This window comes from Monomorium pharaonis, chromosome 4, assembly GCF_013373865.1.
Source record: "Monomorium pharaonis isolate MP-MQ-018 chromosome 4, ASM1337386v2, whole genome shotgun sequence".
Classification (NCBI taxonomy): Eukaryota; Metazoa; Arthropoda; class Insecta; order Hymenoptera; family Formicidae; genus Monomorium; species Monomorium pharaonis.
The window spans coordinates 17,595,240-17,620,576 of record NC_050470.1 but is presented as its reverse complement, the minus strand read 5'-3'; the positions used below and the strand labels follow the sequence as shown (position 1 = coordinate 17,620,576).

The 25,337-nt window shown below is 39.6% G+C and overlaps 1 protein-coding gene across 5 annotated transcripts; it reads right to left on the bottom strand.

Annotated features, from left to right (window-relative positions):
* Window positions 1-4,841: 4,841 nt before the first annotated feature.
* LOC118645208 lies at window positions 4,842-23,266 on the bottom strand. Of its 5 annotated transcripts, XM_036285846.1 has the most exons (7): window positions 22,529-23,266; window positions 14,181-14,463; window positions 8,471-9,096; window positions 8,126-8,249; window positions 7,263-8,053; window positions 7,124-7,171; window positions 4,842-7,020 (listed from the first exon to the last, which is right to left on the bottom strand). In XM_036285846.1, the coding sequence occupies exons 5-7, from the start codon at window positions 7,465-7,467 to the stop codon at window positions 6,797-6,799; spliced, it is 477 nt and encodes a 158-aa protein (XP_036141739.1). In that variant the 5' UTR covers window positions 7,468-8,053; window positions 8,126-8,249; window positions 8,471-9,096; window positions 14,181-14,463; window positions 22,529-23,266; the 3' UTR covers window positions 4,842-6,796. The 5 variants fall into 5 exon arrangements, with proteins under 5 accessions (XP_036141739.1, XP_036141741.1, XP_036141738.1 ...); XM_036285848.1 differs by having other exon boundaries at window positions 7,263-7,507; window positions 7,703-9,096; XM_036285845.1 differs by having other exon boundaries at window positions 8,126-9,096.
* Between the last annotated feature and the right edge of the window lie 2,071 nt (window positions 23,267-25,337).

Here is a 25,337-nt window from a genome sequence, read left to right as displayed (position 1 = left end):
TCGGCAGCGATCCCAAAATACCTGTGACCCTCTATCTAAGAAGGGCCACAACAAGACGCTCATACGGATGCATGCCACCAGAGGACAAGCTCGAGCGGATATACCATAACTTGCGACCGGAGTACCACCTCTACATCCAAAGGGACTGTCCCGATTTCGCACATAAGCGATTAGACACAGTAGTATTTCCCGATTGGACACAGTCGCGATTGGACACGGACTCGATTGGACACGGACTCGATTGGACACGGACTCGATTAGACACAGACCCGATTGGACACGAACCCGATTGAACACGGATCCAATTGTACACGGACCCGATTGCACACGGACCCGATTGCGCACCGACCTGATTGCACACGACCTGTTTGTACACCGACCCGATTGGACACGGACTCGATTGAACACAGAGCCGATTGGACACGGACTTGATTGGACACAGTCTCGATTGCACACTGTCCCGATCGGACACAGTCCCTATTGCACACGGACCCGATTGCACACGGAACCGATTGCGCACGGACCCGTTTGCACACGGACCCGATTGCGCACTGACCCGATTGCACACGATACGATTCCGCATTGCAGACAGTACATGGGTTAGCGACTTGGATGAGGTAAGTGCGGGAGGGGGCGAAGTCCTCCTTGCACCCCCCGTGTGTGTATGTGTGTGTGTGGGGGGGGTGTGCACAAAGCATTTTCTGCACCATATGGGTTTGCGATTATAAAATATGTATAAGAAAGAAAAATATTATAATAAATATTTTGTACGTATTTTTATGTCTGAGTTTGCCAAGTATAAAAAAATTATAATAAATATTTATGAAAATATTAAAAATAAATATTTATGCTATTATAATCTAAAAATATAAAAAATATTTCGAGTTTATATACCTTAAATATGTATTTTTCAGTACATTTTAAAAATATATTTTATATATTGTTAATAATAATTTTTGTATTATTTCTAAATAATTTATGAAAAACGATTATATAACTTTTAAAAAATGTTTTTTAAAAGTAAATTAGTAAAATATTTATAAAAATTTTCTGTGCTATCTAAATAATTTTTGTATTATTCTACGAAGCGGAATCGTGTCGTGTGCAATCAGGTCTGTGTGCAAACGGGTCGGTGCGCAATCGGCTCGGTGTGCAATCGGGTCCGTGTCCAATCGGGTCTGTGTCCAATCGGGTCCGTGTCCAATTGAGTCTGTGTCCAATCGGGAAATATTACTGTGTGCAATCGGGCCTCACTCACATCCGAAGAACCGACTTTGCCGACCTCCCGGGGATTCTCGCCGACAACTACGAGCGCGCCCGCCAGTACGAGCGGAATTACCAAGCACCAGAGAAGCCGAAAGACAAGGCAAAGGCCTCCGCCGCCGCCATCGTTCCCGCCTACGACTCCCGCAAATGCTGCCGGGGCTGCGGGCAACGCGGACATACCCGCCGATTCCGTAAGCGACCACCGAAGCTGTTTGCTCCCAATGCGGCAAGGAAGGAGTGCTGACCCGCAACTGTCACGGCATCCCGGGAAACGTCAAGCAGGCCGAAGAAACAGAGGGGCCCCCCGGTCTGTCAACACGGACGCCAGCGCCTAAGAAGCCAGCTACCGAGCATCAACTCCCGCGACACACCGACCGACCCGTGACCCCAGGGGAACATCGAGATCGCTGGCCGCAAGCACACCGCCTTGCTGGACTGCGGGGCCGTCCTGTCTTATCTGGCACCGGACACCGCCGAGCAGATACGACTGTACGCCCGAGTTCGACCAATTTCCGCCGCCGTACACCTGGTCGACGGCCGAATCAGCACAATCAAAGAGGAGATACACGCACAGGTCCGAATAGACCGCTACCGCGGATGACACACATTCCACGTGCTGCCAGGCCTGACCTCCGCCGTCATAGCCGGGATAAATCTGCTCCGCAAGGCCAGCTTCCGATGGGACTTACCAGAGATCGCGGCACTGTCACCGGACGACGAGGCGACCACCGGACTCGCCCCCTGCACCCCCGCACAACAGCAAGAGCTCGAAGCCCTCCCTTCGGCCCCCCCCTGCCGCACCCACTCCGTCCAAGTCGCTAACCTATGTACACATTGCAAACGCAGCCATAATGTATGAATATTTAATATGCGTTTGATTGGACGGTGTGCAATTGAACTGTGCGCAATTGAACGGTGTGTAATTGAACAGTGTGCAATTGAACGGTGTGCCACTGAACGGTGCGCAGTTGAACGGTGCGCAATTGAACGGTGCGCAATCGAACTGTGTCCAATTGAACGGTGCGCAATCGAACTGTGTCCAATCGAACGGTGTCCAATCGAACTGTGTCCAATTGAACGGTGCGCAATGTTTCGTGTCTAATAGCACGGTGGGCAATTGCAACGTGTCCAATTGTACTGTGCGCCATTGAACCTCTCCCATCACACAATAGACAATGGACGGCAGTTTAAGAGCCGCGAGTTTCGCGACATGATTGCCCAAGCTAGAATCGAGCACCGAAAAACGCCGCTATACTCGCCCTAATGCAATCGCAGTTCATTGGCTAGGACCACCGCCAATAAGATCGACACCGCAGCTGACGTTTGCCGCTAAGGGTGACTTTATATGCGGCGTAACCTGCGTACGCGTAATCTGTGTATCTAGTAACTTATAAGTACCTATTGCACATGGAGCGTATTTTGCGTAAATTTTCTTAAAACCTATCAAACCTGACCAATAACAAATCAAACCTTCTGTTATACAATAAAGCAGAAATATTAAATAGATTTTCGATTGGTTGTTATTATTTTGATGTTCCGCTTAGTACGCGTCATGTGCAATAGGTGCTTTGCATTTAGAAGTGCAATGTAGTATGCACAGTGGAATTAGAATAGTAAATAACAACGTCCCTTTTTTATATCTCTTCTTGTTGTATGTATTTTTTTATATCTCTTCTTGTTGTATGTATTTTTTTATCTTCTCATTTTTTATTTTTAATACACCCAGATAGCACAAAATATATATTGATATAAATATTTATAAATATTTTACAAATTTATTTTTAAACAATATTTTTTAAAGATTATATAATTATTTTTTATAAACCATTTAGAAATAGTACAAAAATTATTATCAACAATATATAAAATATATTTTTAAAATGTACTGAAAAATATTTATGGTATATGAAATTGAAATATTTTTTATATTCTTTAATAATAATGGTATAAATATTTATTTTTAATATTTTCATAAATGTTTATCATAATTTTTTTTATACCTGACAAACTTGGACATAAAAATATGAAATATTTATTATAGATATTTTTCCTTCTTATAAATATTTTGTGTTAGCTGGGATTATTAAATTGTAAGTATTTAAAAAACTTATTTCTTTAAAGCCTCATAAAACCTTTTGGATATGGATTCGGACATTGTCTTAGCAATTAGCATACTATTGCAAAAGCGGAGGAAGACGAAATTATCGCTACATCAAAAAGTTAAAAAACAGAATATCTTAAAAGTTATTGCGCTGTGGAAACTTTTGGAGCGTAAAGATGAAGAAAAGCAGAAGAGAAAATGGGTTCGCCCAATATTCACACAATTATGAAGACATTTACAAGGAGCCAGTGATAATCTAGTTATAGAAATGCAGCTACAAGACCAGGAAATGTTCTACAATTATTGTAGAATGAATATAAAAACATTTGATCAGTTATTAAATATTGTTGGATCTTTTCTTGAAAAAACGGATGGTTGTCCGAGAGCCAATATCAGCTCGCACACGACTGGTATGTTTGCGTTACTTATCTTCTGGTGACAGTATGACTTCAATATCCCATGCATGTAGAATTGGAATAAACACTGTTTCAAAAATTATTTCTGAAACGTGTGAAATATTGTGGAATTCTCTTCACGAATCTGTAATGCCAACAATAAATAAAGAGAATTTGTTAAAAATCGCGAATGAATTTAAAAGAAAATGGAATTTTCCACATTGTATAGGTGCGATAGATAGAAAACACGTTGTGATTCAGGTAAGTTTTTATAATATATAGAACTTTTATTTGTTATTAAAACTGGTTAAAAATTAATCTTTGATAAAACTTTTTTCTTTATTCACAGGCACCATCTTGTAGTGGATCAGTATATTTTAATTATAAAAAGACGCATAGTATTAATTTATTAGCAGTTTCGGATGCTAATTACTGCTTTACACTAGTTGACATTAGAGCCGAAGGTAGACAGAGTGATGGAGGTATCTTTGCGAACTCAACGTTTGATCAATAGTTAGAAAAAAATCAAATAAATTTGCCACAATCGAGTGCAATAGAACCTAACGGATCTCCTTTACCATATGTATTAGTAGCAGATGAGGCATTTGCTCTAAATCAATATATGATGCGACCGTATCCTCGATGTGGCCAATTAAATCGTCAGAAAAAAATATTTAATTATCGTCTAAGTCGAGCAAGAAGAGTAGTTGAAAGTTCATTTGGAATTATGGCAGCACAATGGCGAATCTATCGACGATCGATAATTTCATCCATATCCACTGCAGTAAAAATTGTTCAAGCAACTACATGTTTGCATAATTTTGTAATATAAAAAGAAAGCATGTTGCCTACCTTCCAAAGGCAGTACATTCACCTTACTAGAAATGACCTAGAAAATGACTGGATTAACGGTGCATTGCGACAAAATAATGCCGACAGATCTAACACACAGATTCAACTTGCTTCTAGAATACGAGATGATTTTGCGTCATATTTTGAACATGGCGGAGCAGTAGCTTGGCAGTGGGAAAAAGTCCTTAATAATGATTTTTAAATAATATGTATAAAACGTTAAAAAGTTGAATGTACGTTTTATTTATTAATTATATTAATAACATAAGAAGTTAGTTTAATGCATATTTATTCAATTTTTTCTCACTCTTTATCGCGTTATAGACATCTTAATAATGTATACATTATTCTTAAATTTGTATCATACTCATAATATTATTTACCATTCACGCGTTTTATTCGTATATTATTGATTTATTTTGTATTATTTTATATTACAGTAATGCAATTGCAAGCAAATGTCACATTTTAAGTTAGGTGACATATTATCACAACCTTTTAGCCATAAAAAAAACTTTCTACATTAATAGATTAAAATATTACTTTTACCGGGCTATGTATGTACTAATCTCGCAAAGATGCTTTTTTTAAAACAAAAAAGAAACATACATTAAAATAATAAAAAAATAATTAAAAACAAAACTTTAGTTTCGTACATAATAGTCTTGTAACTCCTTAAACAAAACAAAAAAACAATCGTGTAGAATTAAAAGAATGACGAAAACAAAATACATTGCACGAAATTATTTGGTTCTTTATAACAAAGAAAAATATTTAAAGCTATTAATTCTATGATAATATGAAATGCAGCCTATTAAAAGTTTTTAATATTAAATTAAACATTTAATTATTAATAATTATTAAATTTAAATATTAAATTTTTAATAATTACTAATTATTGCTCCTTAATAATCTCTTTTTATGCACACAATGCTTTTTTAGCTGCTTATTTGTGCATTTTGTAAAAATTAATAAAAGCCAATCAAAATACTTTGTAGGTAAGTGTTCTGAGCTGAAAGAGAGAGAGAGAGGGAGAAAGAGATATTCTCAACCCTTCTGCCTGAGTGACAAAACGTCGCCTGTTTTCCTTTTCTATTCACTCTTCTTTCTCTCTCTCGGCACGCGTCGTCGGATGCGCTCGACTGATCTCGTTTTATTTTCGGCAAGCATGATCGAAGCATGATCGGAGGAGCTCTTTAAGCAGCTTCGGGTGCAATCGACTTGCCCCGTTATCTATCGGCTTGGCGTTGCTGACCGAGTTATTGTTTTGTTGTTATTAATCCCGCCGGCGTCTCTCTGCCTTTTTCTGCATAGCTCGGTGTGAATGCTTCGAACACGAGGTTCGTCATCTTGCAAAAGGTCTTAGTGCGTCGAACACGTAATTCGTCATCTTGGGAAGCAGTGTGCTATATTTGTATGTATCGGAAACCTGCACGATTCTGCGAAGCGCAGGAAGGATCGGCATATCTCCAATTTGCGCTCACGGGATCGCGGGATTGTCGCTGCGGGGAGCCCTTTGAGACGGGCTATTGAGAGTGGTTTTCGGATTGAGACGCTCAAGCCACGTCATACAATCACCAACCAAAAAAGGTTTTTTTCGAGAGCAAACTGTTATTTTCGACAGAAAACGACGGAATGCAATAGCGTTCCGCGACATGAGGCGTCATGCACGCACGCGACCGCGTGAAAGCACGTTGGTCGGCGTTCCCGCTCTCGTGAGCGTCATCACGTGGGTCGTTTCTCTCGCTCTCGTGAGCGTCATCTGACTATTCACGTATTTCCTCATCGTAAGTTTAATACGACTTGGAACTAAATTACGTGGAACTAAATAACCTTAAATATTAATTGATTATTTTTCAGATACATTAATGATGATGTTTTATTTCAAATGTATGATTTTATCGCACTTAAAAATTGATTTTTCTTTTCATTGCAAAATTTATTACCCTCGTTAAAAGAAGTACGCAACATTCGGAATTTGTAATCGATAATGAGAATTAAATGGAAATATATTTTTGTCTTTAAAAATAACACGTGGTCTCCTCTGTACGATCCATAAGCTATCCTTGTCATTCCAAAGCATGTTTCTTTCTTATCTTGAGTTTCCCAAATAGTAAGAGCAAGCAATTCAGCAGACAATGCAAAAAGCATTGTGTACTCTAGACTTTAGTTAAATAAATAGTTATTTATCAGAATCTCGATTAAAACAAGAATCTTCCATCTCCGTTAACGATGTTAAAAAACGTATTTCTAATTTAGTTCTGGTTCGATATGGCAGTCTTCGCATGCCTTCTCCTAAACGAATAAGAAACCCGTCTAGTGGATCTATGTGTGTTGCTGGCTCTTTCAGAGCTTCTATTAAAGCTTCTTGCAAGGCTTCTTTTTTGTTCTCTTCTTTTTTGTTCCCTAAAACATAAACACAAATATTGCTAGATATAGGTATATATTTATACACGTTGACACTAAAAAAAATCTTATTATAAAATATGTAATATATAAAAGCACTTACTTTTCGCAACAGGCTGTCCGTGATTGTTGATAGGGTTTTGTGTCAATTCTACAAAAAAATCAGTATTTTTGCGTCATTATTTTTTAAATATAATTTTAAAAAATATTAACTGTGAAAAATGGAAATATATTAAACATACGTTTTGATCCTATGGATCGTGCTGCTATAGATACTTTGCTAGTTAACGTCGATGGAAAATCTTTTGTGGGTGTCGTCCGTAAAGAAATAAAAGATGTTGGTTTCTCTGTTGGTGGAGAATTATTGGTAGCTAAAAGCATTAAAGGCTCAGTGCTAATATTTTCATGTTGCTCGTTCGTGTTTTCTATGTTAAGTGAAGTAACCATTTCATTTTTAGCACTGGCATCTGTCAACAAACTCACTGTTCTAAAATTAATGAATGTGTATATTACAAACTCTAACTTCGAATTAAATTACAGAAGTAATATATACTGGGACGCAAAAAATTCGTTTCCTTTTCAGTGTAAATAGGTCTAATAAGTTACGGTCGTGTCTGCAATGAATCGTTCAGAAATCTCATAACATCATAATATTGAAATTTTTACTTCTTCTCGACACTACCTGCTGATCCACTGGGTATATATGTTTCAATTTTTTTACGGGCTTTTATGTAATTGTCTCGCAAATATTTTCATCGAGCTTTAGCTTTCTCTGGGCTAAGAAATCCTTTAATAAAAAATTTTAATTTTAAGCTTTTAAGATTATTTATATACAATAAAATAAAAAAGTTTTCTAAATAATTTGATATATTTTGTAATAAATTTGAAACTTCAACCCATAATGCATTTTTCCGCAACACTTGTTCTCTTTGAAGCGGGTACACGACAGTCATAAAGCCCACGTTTGCTTTTAACAGCTTCAGTAACTCATCTAAATTTTCTTTTTTGTTGACAAACGTTGAGTCCTTTTTCACTGTTAAAAAATATTATTTAATTTATGTAGTAAAACAAAATAATATTATTTAGAGCCATATAGCAATCATACATATTGTCACAACATAGTTTTCATCAACGTTGACGTGATCTACATCTTCAATATAGTGTTTGAAGCATTCATGATCAATAAAATTTGTGTTAAAACAGAAAAGTCATCAGTATCCACACTTGTGCTGTAAAAAAAAAATATGTAAGTAAAAATATACATAAGCCATAGCAATTGCTAAAATTAGTCCAAATATTAAATGACAAAATAATATCACAATTATTAAACATAACCATGAATTATTTTATCATGCTATACAAATGTAAACATTTAATTATCTATTAAATAAATTATTTTGAAAAATTTTAAAGATTATAAAAATGAGTATTGAAAGATTTGTTATCTTACCCGAACTTGATCCATTTTTTTTAATTGTCTCACTAAAAAACACCGTTTGTTACCGTCTACAAACACGCATTACACAAAAAATTAAATTTGATGCGCAAGTTGGCATATTGGTAATAGTAAAATGCATAAATAACTAAGCGGATTTAAGTATTGTAGCGGGAATAATTTGATTGACTGACGAGAATTTGGCGCAAGTTACGCGTACGCATCTTACGCAAGTTACGCCGCATGTGACGGCACCCTAATACCGCTATCCATGAGAGCACTGGATACATGCCGGCAATGTTGACGTATGGACGAGAACTTACCGCTCCCGGCACGCTACAAGCGAGAAACGAACAGACCCTGGGTAACGCACCGACCGACCGGCCCGCCGCGCGAGTTCGGCAAATTCAAAAAATGCGCGAACAGTTCAAAATCGCCACCCGCCGACAAGAAGAAGCAGACCGAAAGAAGCGCGGTATTATAATCTGCGGAAGCGCGATTGGAGGCCGGACATAGGACAACACGTCTATCGCTGGAAACATCCGCTGTCGAACGCCCAGGAACACTTCACGGGTAAATTAGCACCCCGATAAGCGGGACCATTCATCGTTGACAAGCACATCTCCCCGGTCATCGTCCGCCTGCGGGATCAAAACAATAAGATCATTGAGACCGCACATGTCAAGGATTTGAAGGACGCCGAAGCAAAACACGACTGGGAGGATATATAAGGCGCGACGAGAGTGACGAAGGAAAAAACAGTCAGCATGGGCAAGCAAAGGAGCACTCCCCCGGGAGCGTTTCACACGCGCTATCTCCGGGCCACTACGCATCCCGGTAAATAATCGGCCTTTCGAGGCAACGACACGGCCGCCACCACCGAGACAATCGGGCACTCAGGGGATCAGCCAACCGCCCGCCACCATCCGGGAGACAACGTCGCCGACGCACGAAGTACGACGACCGCCGACCATCCGCCAGCGGACCACCCGCTCTCGGCAGGAGCGCCTCTACGAGCCGGCTCCCGCCGACACAGCCGCCACCCGTCAAGCCACATTCGGGTCCACATTGTCGGACCTCGACGATGACGATAACGATAACACAAACGGCCACGAGAAGACCGCCGGGCGCACAACAACCGTGCCTAACTCCATACCGGACGTCGCGTTACTGACGATCGCGGGGCTCAGCACGGCTCCGCCGGTGACGGCCCCACCAGCGCCGCCGCCGTTCTCGACGCTACCGACGCCGCCGCCAACGCCGCGACCCACGCCGCTGCCGACGACGCGAGCATCACTGCCGGCACCGCTACCGACACCGCCGGCACCGCTGCCGACGCCGGGATATTTCACCGGACCGCTACCACCAGCGACTTCCCCGATGACGTCACCGCCGCTCGGGATCCCAGCGACCGTCGCCACCCCAGGGGAACTGAGGACGCCCTCCGAACCGTGCCGTGGGACCGCATCCGCCCGGGGCAACGGTACCGCCACCACGTGCACGGGCGCAAAAATTGTTATCCGGCGTCGCCACGACGGTTCGTGACTCTTAAAATAAAGTCTTTTTTTGTTTACAAGGACAGGGTCTGCCGAGGGGGAGGTGTAGCCGTTCCTCTGCTGCCGCTAGAATGGAGGTAAGGCCGTTACCCCCTACCTCGCACACTCCCTCCGCTCGTCTCTGCTTCCCTCACAAGAGTGGAGAGTATATAAACCCTCCACTCGCGATAAAAGACAGAGCTTCCCCAGCCTGCGCACTGAGCAGACCGTACCTCTTGGTGCACTGAGCCAGGCATCCTCGAGTGCACATTGAGCGCCATAACCTAACACTTGATCCTTCCGGCACGCAGTAAATGCCTTCCTGACCGCATACCGAGCGGCAACCCACCAACACGGTCCGTATCCAGGCTCTCGGCCACGCACTGAGTGGTTGCACGCGTCGTCTCACTCGGGTGCCCCGCACTGAAGGGAAACCGGCACCGCGACCCGTCACCCACGCGGGATGATCGAAACGATAGCGTCGATCGCGTCAGCTGATGCGCCGAACAGCTGACACCGGGTACACCGCCGGCCAGGCTGGCCACCGCATGTCACAGCGCCGCTAGCGACAGGCCTTAAGGCCACAGCATAGCAACGCGCCGCGCCGACCGACACCGATCACACGCACCGCCGCAGTCAATCACGGCACCGCACCGATCACACGCGCCGCCGCAGCCAATCACCGCACCGCACCGACACCGATCATACACAAACGCACGTCGCGACATAGTCGCCAGCACCTAGCGCACGAATACCTTGAACAGCGAGATTACACTGTACATATTAGCATAGGGCTTTGTATATATTAGCGTAGGAGTTATTCTGCAATAAAACCATGGTATTTATCAAATACCACTGTCTTCTCACTTATTCGAGCCCGCCGTCCGGACCCTGAATCCCGCGGCTATCCGCAACCAATAAGGACACAGGATTCACGATTACAAGTTTATTTTATAATAAAGGAGACTGTTCTAGTGCATAAAAATCAAGTTCTAAAAAAAATATTCTAATAATTTTTTTTATACTGGTAAAAATAAAACGTTTATTTTACTAAAAGCAATCTAAAAAATATGTAAGAAAAAATAAAAACTGCTGTTTCTTAAAAGATTAAACTTTAAATTAAAATTTAAAATTTTACTTTAAAATAGATATAATATGTTATAATTGATATTTAATTTAAAAGCAACAGTCTCATTAAATTCTTTAAATTCTGTAATATTCTATAATACTCTCGGTAATATTATCTAAACTTCTAAAGAATTTAAGAATTCTAGCAACCTGTAGGCTTCCCATTGAAGAAAATAAAATCAAGAACTACAGATTTAAACTGCCATTTTTGATCTATAAAATGAGCAGTTACGTCGTAGTAGAATTTTCCATTTATTGAAGTCCGTCTACCGTAAACGATATTTTCGACTCAGTCTCTTAAATTTTAGATTACAGATTGTTTAACGTTCTCGTAGGTTTTCATAACCAGTGCGCGTAAAGCATTTCTTTATGGTACGGTTGTAACCGATACTGAGAATCGGAAGACACTCAAAATGGCAAAAAAGAGCAACTTCAAACCTTTTCGTGGAACGTAGCTCATATCTCTGCTCTGGACACCAGCTTCTTTCTCCGCCAAGAAGCAAGGATATCTATTCACACTTGTCTTTTATCCTCCGTTTCAGATGCTGCTGCTGCCGTCGGATCACCGTGGACTGCCCGGATCGTCGCCACTCTCAGAACCTCACCAGCTAAGTAATTTCCATTCGTGTAATTCCCGCTACCTCTTTCTAACAGGTTTATTTTTTTTTCAGGAACTCACAGGATTCGTCGCACAGGATTAGTCAATCACTGAACAGTATGTTTGTATTTTGTGTAACACTCAAATAAAATTTATTTCACAAGTAACAAATGTTTCACATGTAACAAATTCCCGTATGCGACGCTTCTTCACATTTGTGTACGTAACTTCCTCCTCACTCGCATACAAACTTCGTTTACAGGTTCCCGAACGCGTCGCTTGATCACAAATGCTTGCGTCGCGAATGTAGTTGGTGTTTGCAAAGTACAGTTGTTTGAATGCGTTGATATCGCTTACTAGCATTCGGCGATGTTAATGGTCTCGCGTTATAACTCGCGAGGTTATGTTACGCAGCGGTCGCTTCGGTTTGGTTATATAGCACAGTAACACGCGCGATAGCCTATTAACACGATCGCGTGCACTAATTACGCCCTTGGTATCACGGCACGTCGCCCGCGGAACGACAAACACGACCTGGTATTTCGCACGTATTAAGTACGAGAGTCGGTTTTAGTATCGCGAGGCTTCCAATATCACGTACGATGTGTCTCTCGTAGAAGCTCGAACAAAAGTCGTTGCTGAGAGTACGCGCCGCTCGCTTTTGTACGCGTCTGCCCCGCTGCATGCCCCTCAGCCAATCAGAGCGTTGCAGCAACTCGCTCGCTCTCTTCGTCCAATCAGAGCGCTCGTGGATGTTGGTGTGGAACGTCATCCAATAGAAGTTCGCCTGCTGGCTCGTCGCTCTCGGTTGGCTGCTTCAGCCAATCGCTAGTCCTCGCCGGAACGTGTCTCCCCTCCACACGGACTCTAGCCAATGAGCCCATTCCAGCTCGAGGCTTCGTACCGAGAAGAGAGTAACACCCGTTTGGCCACGTCAATATTGGCCACGGTCCCAATTGGCCACGTCAATACTAGCCACGTCAATATTGACCACAATCCCGATTGACCACGGGGTGGATTGGCCCCCACCTTAATATTGGCCACGCGTCAATAATGACCACGTCAATATTAGCCACGCGTCATTATTGGCCACGTCATGACTGGCCACGCGTCAATATTGGCCACGCGTCATTATTGGCCACGTCATGATTGGCCACGCGTCAATATTGGCCACGCGCTATTATTGGCTACGTCATTATTGGCCACGTCATGATTGGCCACGCGTCAATATTGGCCACGCGTCATTATTAGCAACGTCATTATTGGCCACGCGTCAATATTGACCACGTCAATATTGGCCACGCGTCATTATTGCCCACGCGTCATTATTGCCCACGTCAATATTAATCAAATTTTTTTTGTTTAGCGTGGAAAGTCGCAAACCCATGTGGTGCAGAAAAATGCTTTGCACGCGCGCGCGCGCGCGCGCACACACACACACACACACACACACACACGGGAGATGCAAGCGGGACCTTCGGCCCCCCTCCCGCACCTACCCCGTCCAAGTCGCAAACCCATATACAGCAATGACGTGGCCAATAATGACGTGGCCAATATTAACGCGTAGGCAATAATAACGTGGTCAATATTGACGCGTGGCCAATATTGACGTGGCCATTATTGACGTGGGCAATATCAGGCGTGGCCAATATTGACGTGGTCAATATTGACGCGTGGCCAATAATGATGCGTGGCCAATATTGACGTGGCCAATAATGACGCGTGGCAATTATTGACGTGGGCAATATTGACGTGGCCAATCCAACCCGTGGTCAATATTGACGTGGGCAAACGGGACGCTCCCCCGAGAAGACAGGTGTAGGTAGGGGCACTGAAAAGTGCCAATTGCTGACTAACGTCAATTATGCAAGCGATGTTGCCTGCTGCACTCGCTGCACTTTCGAGTGCCACCGACTTATATCTAACTTATGAACTATGATTAGTATAAATAATTTTGTATGGTTTATAAACGAACATGTTAAAATAAATAAAATAATTTAAACATAAAATCTACTGAATTGAGTCACATTACAGCTACGTACATGCAAACTGCATATGATAAAAAAAAAGATATGATCAAACATAAAATAATTGTAACTATTAATAGTAATTAATAATCTTGCATTTGCTCGATTAGCTTTGACATGTTTAACTACTATTTTAATAAATGCGTAGCTCGCCGCTACTTCTACTTTACTAATGCTAAATAACTTGAATATATTTCTGAAAACGAATTATATTAAATATAGTGTGCTATAATGGCACTCGCCTTTGCTACACGCGTTAGAAAAAAAAATAAATTTTTCGGTGTCTCGCCGCACCTTCTTTCGTTAATAACGACAAACTAAAATTTTATTCATTTACGAGATAAATATTTTATTTAATTTTTTTGCGTATTTTACACGCGTTTCACGCGACGTTAATTTAGCGCTTATTTCGACGCTCGTATAGACGCTCCAACCTGACAGTTGTCTTGCATGTCTCAGCCCGCTCTGCTCCGCTGTCAACTGCACTCACGGCCGCACCCAGTTCGTCCACCCGTTTGCTCGTGGATAGTGTTGGCGATAAGACCCGTCCATCACCTCCTGGAGGTTTCACGGTCATCACATTGGATTAATAAATTGAAAATACTCTTGTGTTTCCAAATTGTCAAAACAATTAAACGGTAGATATTTTAGTGCCATCCATTGTGCTAATTTAACAGAAAAGACCTCTTTGTTCGTTGCATCTTCCAAACAATTTTTCTGCAATTAAAATAAAATTGTTCATAACAATGGCAACATGTTTTTGTAAATAATTATGTAACGCTTTCCGCGCCGCGCACTCGCACACGCTTGCACAGCACACGCTCGCGCACTCCCGAGCACTCACCCGCGCACGAAATAAAGCAACACGTTTCGTTTAAGAAAGCGGTTTATTAAAAGCACAAGAAAGCGGTAACTCGGCTCGACAGCTCAAAACCGAAAAAACAAACAATGAAACAACTTCAAAACGAACCGTCAGCTGACGAGGGAAATCAATATATTGATTTTTCTGAATAAAGCTCGCGTTCATACACGAGATCACATTTCCCCTCCTCTTCAAAATTATCGTCCCGACAATTGAAGGGTTCTCTCCGAAGAAAGCTCAGCTCGTAGTCCCAGGTTTCCTGATACTTCCTGCTCTTCCTCAGCTGGTGCCAAGCGTTTCCGAGCTGCATCCAACCCAAACTTTCCTTTACTCCCGAATATCCTGTCACCCTCTTTCAGGAAGTGGAAGGCTTCCCGAACGGTGACTACCATTCCGCAAAGTTTCTCGCTGAGATCTTCTTGTTGCCGAAATTGCACGCGTTTCTCTTCCTCTTGAAGAGTCTTGCGCCCTTCTCTCTTGCTTTTTAGACAAGGGGGGGGGGGATAAACTACGTGGATCCCTTCTGTCCCAAAGGGCTCCCAAGTCCCCGTCTCGGCATTTGCCCTTCGTCTCACGGAAAAACCACGTTCAAAAACCGTGAGCGAGACGGACTTCAATTTTAAATCTTCAAGAAATCAAATGTTTTGAGTCGCTCCTCAAAAGGTCACTTCGTATCCAAAATTAATTAATTCTGAAAACGAAACATTTCAAAAGCAAAACAAAAATTTTTTAAGCATAATTAACATTAAAACTAGTTCCCCTTTTGTAAGTGTGTGAATGTGTGCGGATGTAAGAACGTATAAGGGTTTGGGCTCCGACTGCTGTACACGCTTATTTCTTTTCCAAAAAAGGAACTAACCTGTCTGCATGAACAACTTTTTTCCTATGCTTCGGCGACCTACAGATACAGAAAACAACATGACTCATTTTCTTAACAATCAAATAGGGCCCTTCCAAATCATTTTGAAGCTTAGGAGCTCTTCCAAGCTTTCTTCGAGGGTTAAATAACCAGACTTTCTGCCCTTCTTGAAAAAGAAGATCCCTAGCCTTCCATACCTGGATCATACCAGGCTTTCATCCGAGAAGACCTAATCTCCATAAGATTCCTAGCTCCGAATTTTCTTTAAATTTTCTTTTAAACTATCTATGTATTCGTCAACAGTCCTAAGCTCTGTATTCGGAGGATTTCCTATTGATAAATCCAGTGGTAATCTTAGATCCTTACCCAAATAAAGCTCTGCCGGAGTTACTCTGGTAGACTCATGCCTCAAAGACCTATACGCCAAAAGGAACATAGGAATCCAACAATCCCAATCTCTTTGACTTTCCAAAATATATTTGGCAAGCTAATTAATGATCTTACGATGTTAATGCTCAACTTGACCATCGGACTGAGGATGTACAGCCGTGGTCCTCGTTTTTCTAATTCCAAGAAGAATAATCAACTCCCTAAATAACTTCGACTCAAAATTTCTTCCTTGATCCGTATGGACCTCCTGAGGAATCCCATGACGAAAAATTACTTCATTAACAAAAACTTCAGCTACCGTTTTAGCTCTCATGTTTCTAAGAGGAAAAGCTTCTACCCATTTTGTAAAACAGTCCACCACAACCAAAAGAAATCTATTATCAGAAAAAGATTTAGAAAGTAGATCCAGAATGTCCATCTGTAATCTTTCAAAAGATGAACACACATTGTAAACTTGTAAAGGGGATTTTCCTTTACCTGAAGGACCTTTTCTCGAAATGCAAAACTCACAAGTTTTACACCAGTTTTCAACATCTTGTTTGCAGGTAGCTCAATAAAAACGCCTGCGGATTTTTTCCAAAATCTTATTTACTCCAAAATGACCATTAGAAGCTTCATCATGAGCCTCCTTAAGAATTTCCTTAATTCGTTTACGAGAGACAATTAATTAAAATATTCTCGACTTCAAATTAGGTGCATCCCATCTTTTATATAACACTCTATCTTTAAGGACTAAGGCTTCCCAATAAAACCAATAAAGCTGAACCGAAACGTCCTCTGGGATTAACTCCGTACGAGAAGAACGTACTCTCATTTCCTTGCTTTGCAAGATCAAAGAAATACTAGGATCTTCCATTTGATCCCTACGCCATTCCTTAAGAGTTTCCTTAGTTAAAATAATCCTAGCTACAGTATTTACCGTTTCTTCAGCAAATTTTTTCTCAATCTTCTGACAATAAATACAGTCTTCGGCTTCACACTCTCGTCTTGAGAGGTTATCAGCATTTTTATGAACTATTTCCTTGCGATGCACTACCTCGAAATTATACTCCTGAAGTTTCTCAAGCCAACGAGCTAATTGCCCCTCAAGATCTCTAAATGACATCAACCATCTAAGGGAAATATGATCCGTTCGGATAATAAATTTCCGACCCAACAAATAATGACAAAAAGATTTTAAAGAGTCCACTATAGCCAAAAATTTTCGACGGGTGATGCAATAATTCTTCTCGGCTTTGCTGAGAACACAGCTGAAATAAGCTTTAACTTTTTCCTTACCGTTCTCTCTCTGGCAAAGGATTGAACCTATACCGATTATGGACTTTTGAAAAATTAAAACTAGTTTTGCTTTCTTCACCTATTCTCTCTTTTCCTAAGGGGGGAGGATTTATTTTGGATACCGATCCAAAATAAATCCTCCCCCCTTAGGAAAAGAGAGAATAGGTGAAGAAAGCAAAACTAGTTTTAATTTTTCAAAAGCAGCTTGACATTTCTCATCCCAAGTAAATTTAACTTGTTTTTCCGTAAAAATCAAGAAATTTTGCTAAAAAAGAAAATCCTTTAACGTATCTCCGATAATAGGAACAAAAACCCAAAAAGCTTCGCAATTGTTTCTTATTATGAGGAACTGACCGATCTCTGACTGCCGAAATCTTCTCAGGATCAGTAGAAACACCTTCCGCTGAAATTACATGGCCCAAATATTTTATCTTTCTACCAAAGAAAACACTTCCTCAGATTAACTTTAAGATTCAACAATTTCAGCCTCTGAAACACCAAACGTAGATTCTTTAACATTTCATTAAAATCTTTTCCAAAAATAATAACGTCATCTAAATAAACTAAACAAATTTTATTTAAAATTCCCTCAAGAACCTTCTCCATCATTCGCTCAAAAGTTGCAGGAGCGTTACACAACCCAAAAGGCATCACAGTAAATTGCCAAAGACCTCTTCCTATGGAAAGCGCCGTCTTCTCCTTATCTTTCTCGCAAATTTTAATTTGTCAATACCCACTTTTAAGTTGTACTACAGCAAGCGAATGACTTAAGATCGAGCGTCGTAAACCAACCATTTCTAGATAATTAACCTAAAATATCGTCAATCCTAGGAAGAAAAAAACAATCCTTTACCGTGACGGAATTCAACTTATGATAATCAACGCAAAATCTTATTGATCCATCCTTCTTCCTAACCAGAACCGCTGGAGAAACCCACAGACTATGTGTCTCTTCTATTAGTCCTTATTTCTTCATTTCTTCTAAAATTTCGTTCACTTCCTTCCTTAACCACTTCGTCGGCAGGCAAAATTTCACGGTTCGTGTCCCTCCCTTACAGAAAAAACACTAAAAATAACTTTAAAAAATATTCAAGTTGAGTATAATTTGGGACAAGGGGTAAATCACTCAATTCAGTGTAAACACTCAACTTGAGTTTTCGCTCTTTAATTTACTTTTAATTAGTGTTATTACTCTCAACTTGAATGTTCGCTATCTAATTGAATGTTAATTTAAATGTTAATCCTAAATTGAAGAATAACACTGAAATTAACACTCAATTAGATGGCAAACATCCAAATACTCAAAGCCAGCTGAACACTTTATAGTTGAATGTTTCGGTTAAACTTGCTTTTCTGGCTTTTGTTTTTATTTAACATTTTCTAATCCAATGTTTGAGAGTGCACACTCAATATTAAGTGTATACCTTCAACCGATAGATGTTGAGTGTACATCTCCAACGTTTCAGTGTTCACACTTTATGTTGGAAGTATACACTCATTTATTGAGTGTCATATCCAAATGTTGAGAGTATACTTTCAAATATTCAATATTTAAATGCAAACTTTGGTATGAACACTCAATCATTGGGTGTACACACTCAATGTTCAAGTATAAACACTCAATCTTTAGTGTAAATACTCAAGATTTAAGCGTATACACCTAAATTTGAGAGTAAACTCCCAAAATCGAGTATTAACACTCAATTTTGAGTGTAAACTCTTAAAATTAGAGTGTTTTTTCCGTAAGAGCTGTGGGCAAGAAAAAAAGTAATCGCAATTCAAAAATATTTTGTATCTAAAAGCTTTCGGGGTTGCTGATTACGAATCACATATCAGAATTTTAAAATTCAAAATGGCGGATCTAATATGGCGGACCGAAAATATTTTAATTTAATTTATTTGGATAAAATTTATAATACAGGGGTCTTTTAATTGCTAAATTTTGGTTCATTTTGGGTCCGCCATTTTGAAGTTTGGAGTTTAGACTTTGGATTCGTACTCAGCGACCTCAAAAACCCCTAGATACTAGCTTTCATAACAATCGGAACATTTTGATTATTTTGGGTCCGTCATTTTGAATTTTGGAATTTTGACTTTGGATTTGTACTCAGCGACCCAAAAAACTCCTAGATACCAGCTTTCATAAAAATAAAAAAATTTTCATTATTTTGGGTCCGCCATTTTGAATTTTGGAGTTTGGACCTTGGATTCATATTCAGCAACACAAAAAATGTTTGGATATCAATTTTCATGCAAATCGAGCCAGCCAATTAAAAAATAAACAATGTGCACCATATGGCGTTAATGCCCCCTGGGGCACACATATTTTCCGCGCCATATGGCGTCAGTGCCGACAAAGTGGTTAAAAAGAAATGGGACACGACGAGAAACCTGCTTAATGGGAAGAGACTCTCCTACATCGATTTCATGAGCAATAACATCACAATTTCCAGCTACAATGTCTTCCGTAAAAACATTCTCATGGTAGCGGTCCCATGATATACAAATGCACGTGTTCGAATCGATCGTTGGGAACTTCAAAGTGCTCGGGTGCGTTTTTATTGTGGCGATGGATTTTTCTTCGTTAGCAGGCGGGACATGAGCAAGACCATTCTGCGATGTCCTTGTTCATTTTGGGCCAGAAGAAATTTTTGCTAATTAATTTCTTTGTTGCGCGGCCACTGGGATGTGAAAGGCCATGAGATAATGTAAAAATTTTTCTTCGTAGATTGTTTGGAATGTACGGTCTTAGATTATTGCCTACAATATCGCAATAGATGTATGTATTTGAATTATCGACTTGGATTTTGTGTAGATTCCACTTGCCTTCATTAAAGATATCTTGCAATTCATCATCTGTGGCTTACATTTTTGCTAATTCGGATGTAGATATGAGTACTGGCATATCGATCGTTTCAATGCGCGAGAGTGTATCAGCTATTACATTATCAGTTCCCGCTAGGTGGATTATTTTGATAGAAACTGGCTATTAAAATCTAGCTGCCGGATTTGTCTTGGTGAGACTTTATCTGATTTTTGAGAAAATGCAAAAATTAATGGTTTGTAGTCGGTTCTTATGATTAGGTTATGGCCTTCTATCATATGACGGAAAAATTTTATACTTTGATAAATCGCAAGTAGCAAAAACTAAGCGCAGGTATTTTTCATGTTCATCGAAGTTTTTCGAGGCGATGATAATGTCGATATAACAGTGGCAGAAGTTAAGACCTCTTAAGATGATATCCATAAACTGTTGGAATGACTGGGCTGCGTTGCATAAACCAAAGGTCATTACAGAGAATTCGAACAAACCGAATGGTGTGATGACTGCGGTCTTTTGATGGGACTACGGAAATTTGGTGGTATGCTCGAGTTAGATTGACTGTTGAAAAGATTTTGCAATTTTTAAAGTTATGTGCTATATCGTGGATGTGCAGTAGAGGGTAGCGGTCTGGGACGGTGACGATATTTAATTTGCGATAGTCGCCGCATGGACGCCACTCACTAGATTTTTTTTAACCATATGTAACGGACTGGCCCACTGGCTTTTTGATGGATGACAGATGTCTTGTTTAATCATGTATTCAAATTCGGCTCGAGCTGCTTTTAATTTTTTGGGGTGTAAACGCCTTGCTCGTTCTGCAATTGGTGGGCCCTTGGTAGAAATGTGATGTACAATTTGATTAGTCGCAGTTTTGCGGTTGGTGGATTTAGTGATGTTCGCGAATTCCTCTATCAAAGCCTGATATCGGTTGTTTTTGCTAATCGTAAAGATTGTGAGCGTGACGGCGTTGGAAATGTATCCGTTTGTGTGTAATTGTGTGGTATCGTCGATCAGCCTTTTATTTCGAATGTCCACGAGCAGATTGTAGTAATGTAAAAAGTCAGCACCTAGAATTGCTCGCAAGACTTGTGCTATTACGAATTTCCAGGGAAAGCATCGATGCAAACCTAATCTGAGAGTGAGTAGTTTTTCTCCGTAAGTATTGATTGGCGATCCGTTTGCTGCGACTTGAATTCATTTGTGGAACGTCGTCCGCGTAGCGTTGACTTAAGTATAACGGATATATCAGCGCCAGTGTCTATTAGAAAACGCATATCTGTTTTTCTGTCAGTGACTATGAGGCGGTTTTGCTTGATAGCGTCGTTTTCCATCGCCTCGATGGCTAACGGCGTGTTTAGTTTTCCGAATCGGTTGATTCGTCCTTTTTCCATGTACAAGGTTTTTTGCATTTCCATGCCTCCTTCCCAAATTTGTTGTGTAACAACAGGAAGTAGCACACTTTGTCTGTCCTATCGCGAGACTTGCTATGGGAAGCGTTGCGTCTCCTGGGAAAACCTCTTGAGAAGCGATCTCTGCTGCGGGCTGTCTTTTCTATTAAGATTTCCAACTGTCCCATACGTTTAGTTAGTTTGGCGATCTCGCCGTTTAGTGGTGTTGATGCAGGGCCCGATGGTTCCGTTTGTGTAACTATTGCTAACTCATGTGTGTTAGAACGCTCCATTGCCTTGTTTACCAGTTTAGCGAGCTTATTCAATTCCACGTTCTCCACGACGGCTAAAAGTTCCTGTATTTGCTTGGGGAGTCGCTGCAGCCACAATGTTTAGGTTTGTTTTTTATTCCTGCACTGCTGCACTGGTGCAATAAGTTAGAATGAGAAAAAATATATTTGTCTTATTCTAACTTATTGCACCAGTGCAGCAGTGCAGCAACAAAGAACAGGCCTATTGTAGAACGTAGGTGACGTTGCTACCAGCGGGCCATGTCATTTCTCTCAGTAATTCTGACGGCTATCTGTTACGATTAATATTTTTACTTTCGCACTTCCATTGCGTTCAGCGCCTCTCATTGCGTAGGCTCCCCTCGAAAGCATAGTCATAACTAACTCGCCACTAGATGGCTTTACAAACGCCTCTTCTTTTTCTTACATTGGCAATGCGCTGCGTTCATACGTCGCGAGTATGTGTGTAACATTCGCGCCACAACTCACTTGCGTTTTAGTCCTTCGAATTACCACTTGTATACGTATAGAAAATATATTGTTTCCAAACACGCGGCGTGTGTATTACAATCCATTGACTTCTACTTACAACAGGTGCCGTCAATAATTCGTCATTTGAGGTCAAATCGTCAATTATTACAAAGAATTATAGTTAACGTCAGTAATTACTATCACTGATAAAACCTTATTAATACGTCGTAAAATGATTAATTAACTGACGTTATTAATTAGTCAAGAATATGACGTCGGAAATACGTTGTAGGATGGATAAATGACTGACGTAATTAATAGGTCAAAAAATAACGTTACTCTTACGTCTTAATTTGGTAACATGACGTCCGCGACCTTAAATGACGAATTATTGACGTCGTATTAACGTCACCTTGCTACCTGGGACATTTGTGGACATTGAAGGAATATCCTAAAATGGACCACTTTGTATATCCATATGCTATCCTTATTTGTACTCGCTCCGCCAACACCATCTGCATGCCCAAGTGAACTAAAAAGCAATATGGCCGTAGTAGTGGTTAGGTTTTTGTTGGTTATCGGCATGTTTTACACAGTCAGGTAAGAATCCTATAAATTTTCAGAAATTATAAGTTACGAGAGCAGCAAAGAATCTTATTGTATGCCGTTAGCTTTGCCTCTGCCTGATTGATCAATTCGCTAATAGATTCCACCACAAATTCTCCTTTAACGAGAATGATGATAGATGCTCGGCCGACGCTCGCTTGCTCGTAGGCTCTGACCTACGTACGTAAACAGAACGGTTACATGTACACGGTAGCAGCGACGAATTCTAGACGTATAATTACAGATGGTAATAGACGACGGCGAAGTGTACGCGGATTACGACAAAGATCTCGATAAAGAACAGCAACGAGATTAGAGATTGCAGCAACGGGAACAATCAGAGCCTACGAGCAAGCAAGCGTCGGCCGAGCACCATCATTTTCGTTAAAGACGAGTTTGTGGTGGAATATATTGGCGAATTGATCAACCAGGTAGAGGCAAAGTCAATGGCACACAATAAGATTTTATACAGTCTACTCTGTAGCCTATGTATATACGTATATACATATATATGTGTGTATGTGTGTGTATAAACATAAAATTTAATTTCTATCATAGTTGACGAGTCACAATCATTTGTTGCCTAGACGAGATCACTCGCATGCTGCAGTCATTGTCTGCAATATAAAAAATATTTGTTCCACTGTAATCGTTAAACAATGGATACACACTATATATATATGTGTGTGATAATTACAAAATACTTTAAGCTGATTGTTTAATTAATATTATACGTATGATACTTATTTAATTAAAATTGTTTAATGTATAATCTATCGAAAGAATAATATAATTTCTAAAATAAATATTTATATTTATATATTTTATTGTTTTTACCCTTTTATTTAATGTAAAATTTAATTTTAAATACCGCTTTTTATCACGTCCATAGGATGTCCATAGAACGTCCATCGGACATATTTTACAGATATAGCATGTCCACCAGTTTCATAAACCAGTATCCCATGGACGTCCATAGAATGTCCAAAGAACGTAAAACGGATGTTCTGTGGATATCCTCAATATTCGTTAAGGACGTCTTATGGATGTCGTATGAATATCCGTGTGCTGTCTGGGTATTACCTTCTTTATTTCTCTTCGGCCCATTATGCAGTATTGTTACATTTTTATAAATAATATATAATATAATAAATATTTTATAACTTTGAATTGAAAATTTAATGAGCAACACTTTGATGAATATAATCGTAAAATTTCAACTCAAAACATTGATTACACAAGCACACAAAAAAAGTGATTGGTCCGGCGGACTAGACTAGTCAATCCTTATGTATTTCGACCCGCTGAATCCGAATCCAAAGTCAGAATTGCAGCGGGTCAAAATACATAAGAATCGATTAGTCTTGTCCGCTGAACCAACATTTAAAAAAAAATTTTTTTTTGAGGTTAGGAAATACGAGCTAACTTTGCAATTCTGACTTTGGATTCGGAGCGGGTCGAAATACATAAGGATTGACTAGTCTAGTCCGCCGGACCAATCACTTTTTTTGTGTACTTGTGTAATCAATGTTTTGAGTTGAAATTTTACGATTATATTCATCAAAGTGTTGCTCATTAAATTTTCAATTCAAAGTTATAAAATATTTATTATATTATATATTATTTATAAAAATGTAACAATACTGCATAATGGGCCAAAGAGAAATAGGGAAGGTAATATGGCCACCACAAAAATAAATGTAAAAAAATTGGTTTTGTTTAAAAAGGTCACAGTATTTTGTTAGAAACATATATATTTATATAAAATAAGTTGTTATATCGAAACAGGTGATTTTTATTCACATTTAATGGAAGTTAAATGAAAATAATCTTAAATCTAAAGAACCTTATTTATATAAAGATTAAAAAAAATTAACAGTCTTAAATTAAGTCTTTAATCAATTTATCGAGGAATTTTATCGATGGAGATCTCGAAAGTGACCATATTACTAGCACATTTAGAGGCACTATATTGACAACATCCTATATCATCGTTTAATTTTGTATAACTGGAAATATATACAACCGAATAAAGAGTTAAATAATAAGAAAGTACTCAAGTGTACATACATTTGGGTAATAATGCGGTTAAGTTTAAAAAGAATGAGGAAGTATGTGCAATTAAATGTTAAAATGTACCTTAAAAAATTTTCAAAATTCTTAAAAGTAAAAATGCCTTATAACAAATGTTGATTGATGTGTTTTGCCATATTAGCATCATTATATAACAGTAGGCTACTGAACAAATAGTATCATAAATAATTACTAGAATTCGTCAGCTAATAACAGAGATAATATGGGTGGCCATATTATCCACACTCTCTCTCTGGCCATATTACCACTCCTCTATAGTTTTAGAACAAAATAAAAAATCTGACCAAAGATTCTTAAAGTTCATCTTTTCATTGACTACCATTTTAATTATTCAGTCTTTTTTTTCTAATAAATACGAATGTTTGAAAGAAAGGCAAATTTTTACAAAAAATTTTTGTTCCTTTTTCATTCTTTTCAAAAAATATCTTTTTTTTTTAAATATCTTGGACTTTTTAACCATTAGAAGACTATTATAATTCTGAGTCTTTTTCCTTTCAATTAAAAAAAAAAATGCGTTGAAATTGAATGA

Bases quoted from the DNA above. Each gene is read 5' to 3' on its own strand.
- LOC118645208 (XM_036285843.1), bottom strand. From the start codon at position 7,467: ATGGTTACTTCACTTAACATAGAAAACACGAACGAGCAACATGAAAAT. The intron at 7,172-7,262 runs GTATGTTTAATA...ATTTTTTTGTAG, and splicing joins ACGATCCATAGGATCAAAAC to AATTGACACAAAACCCTATC. The intron at 7,021-7,123 runs GTAAGTGCTTTT...TTTATGTTTTAG, and splicing joins CGGACAGCCTGTTGCGAAAA to GGAACAAAAAAGAAGAGAAC.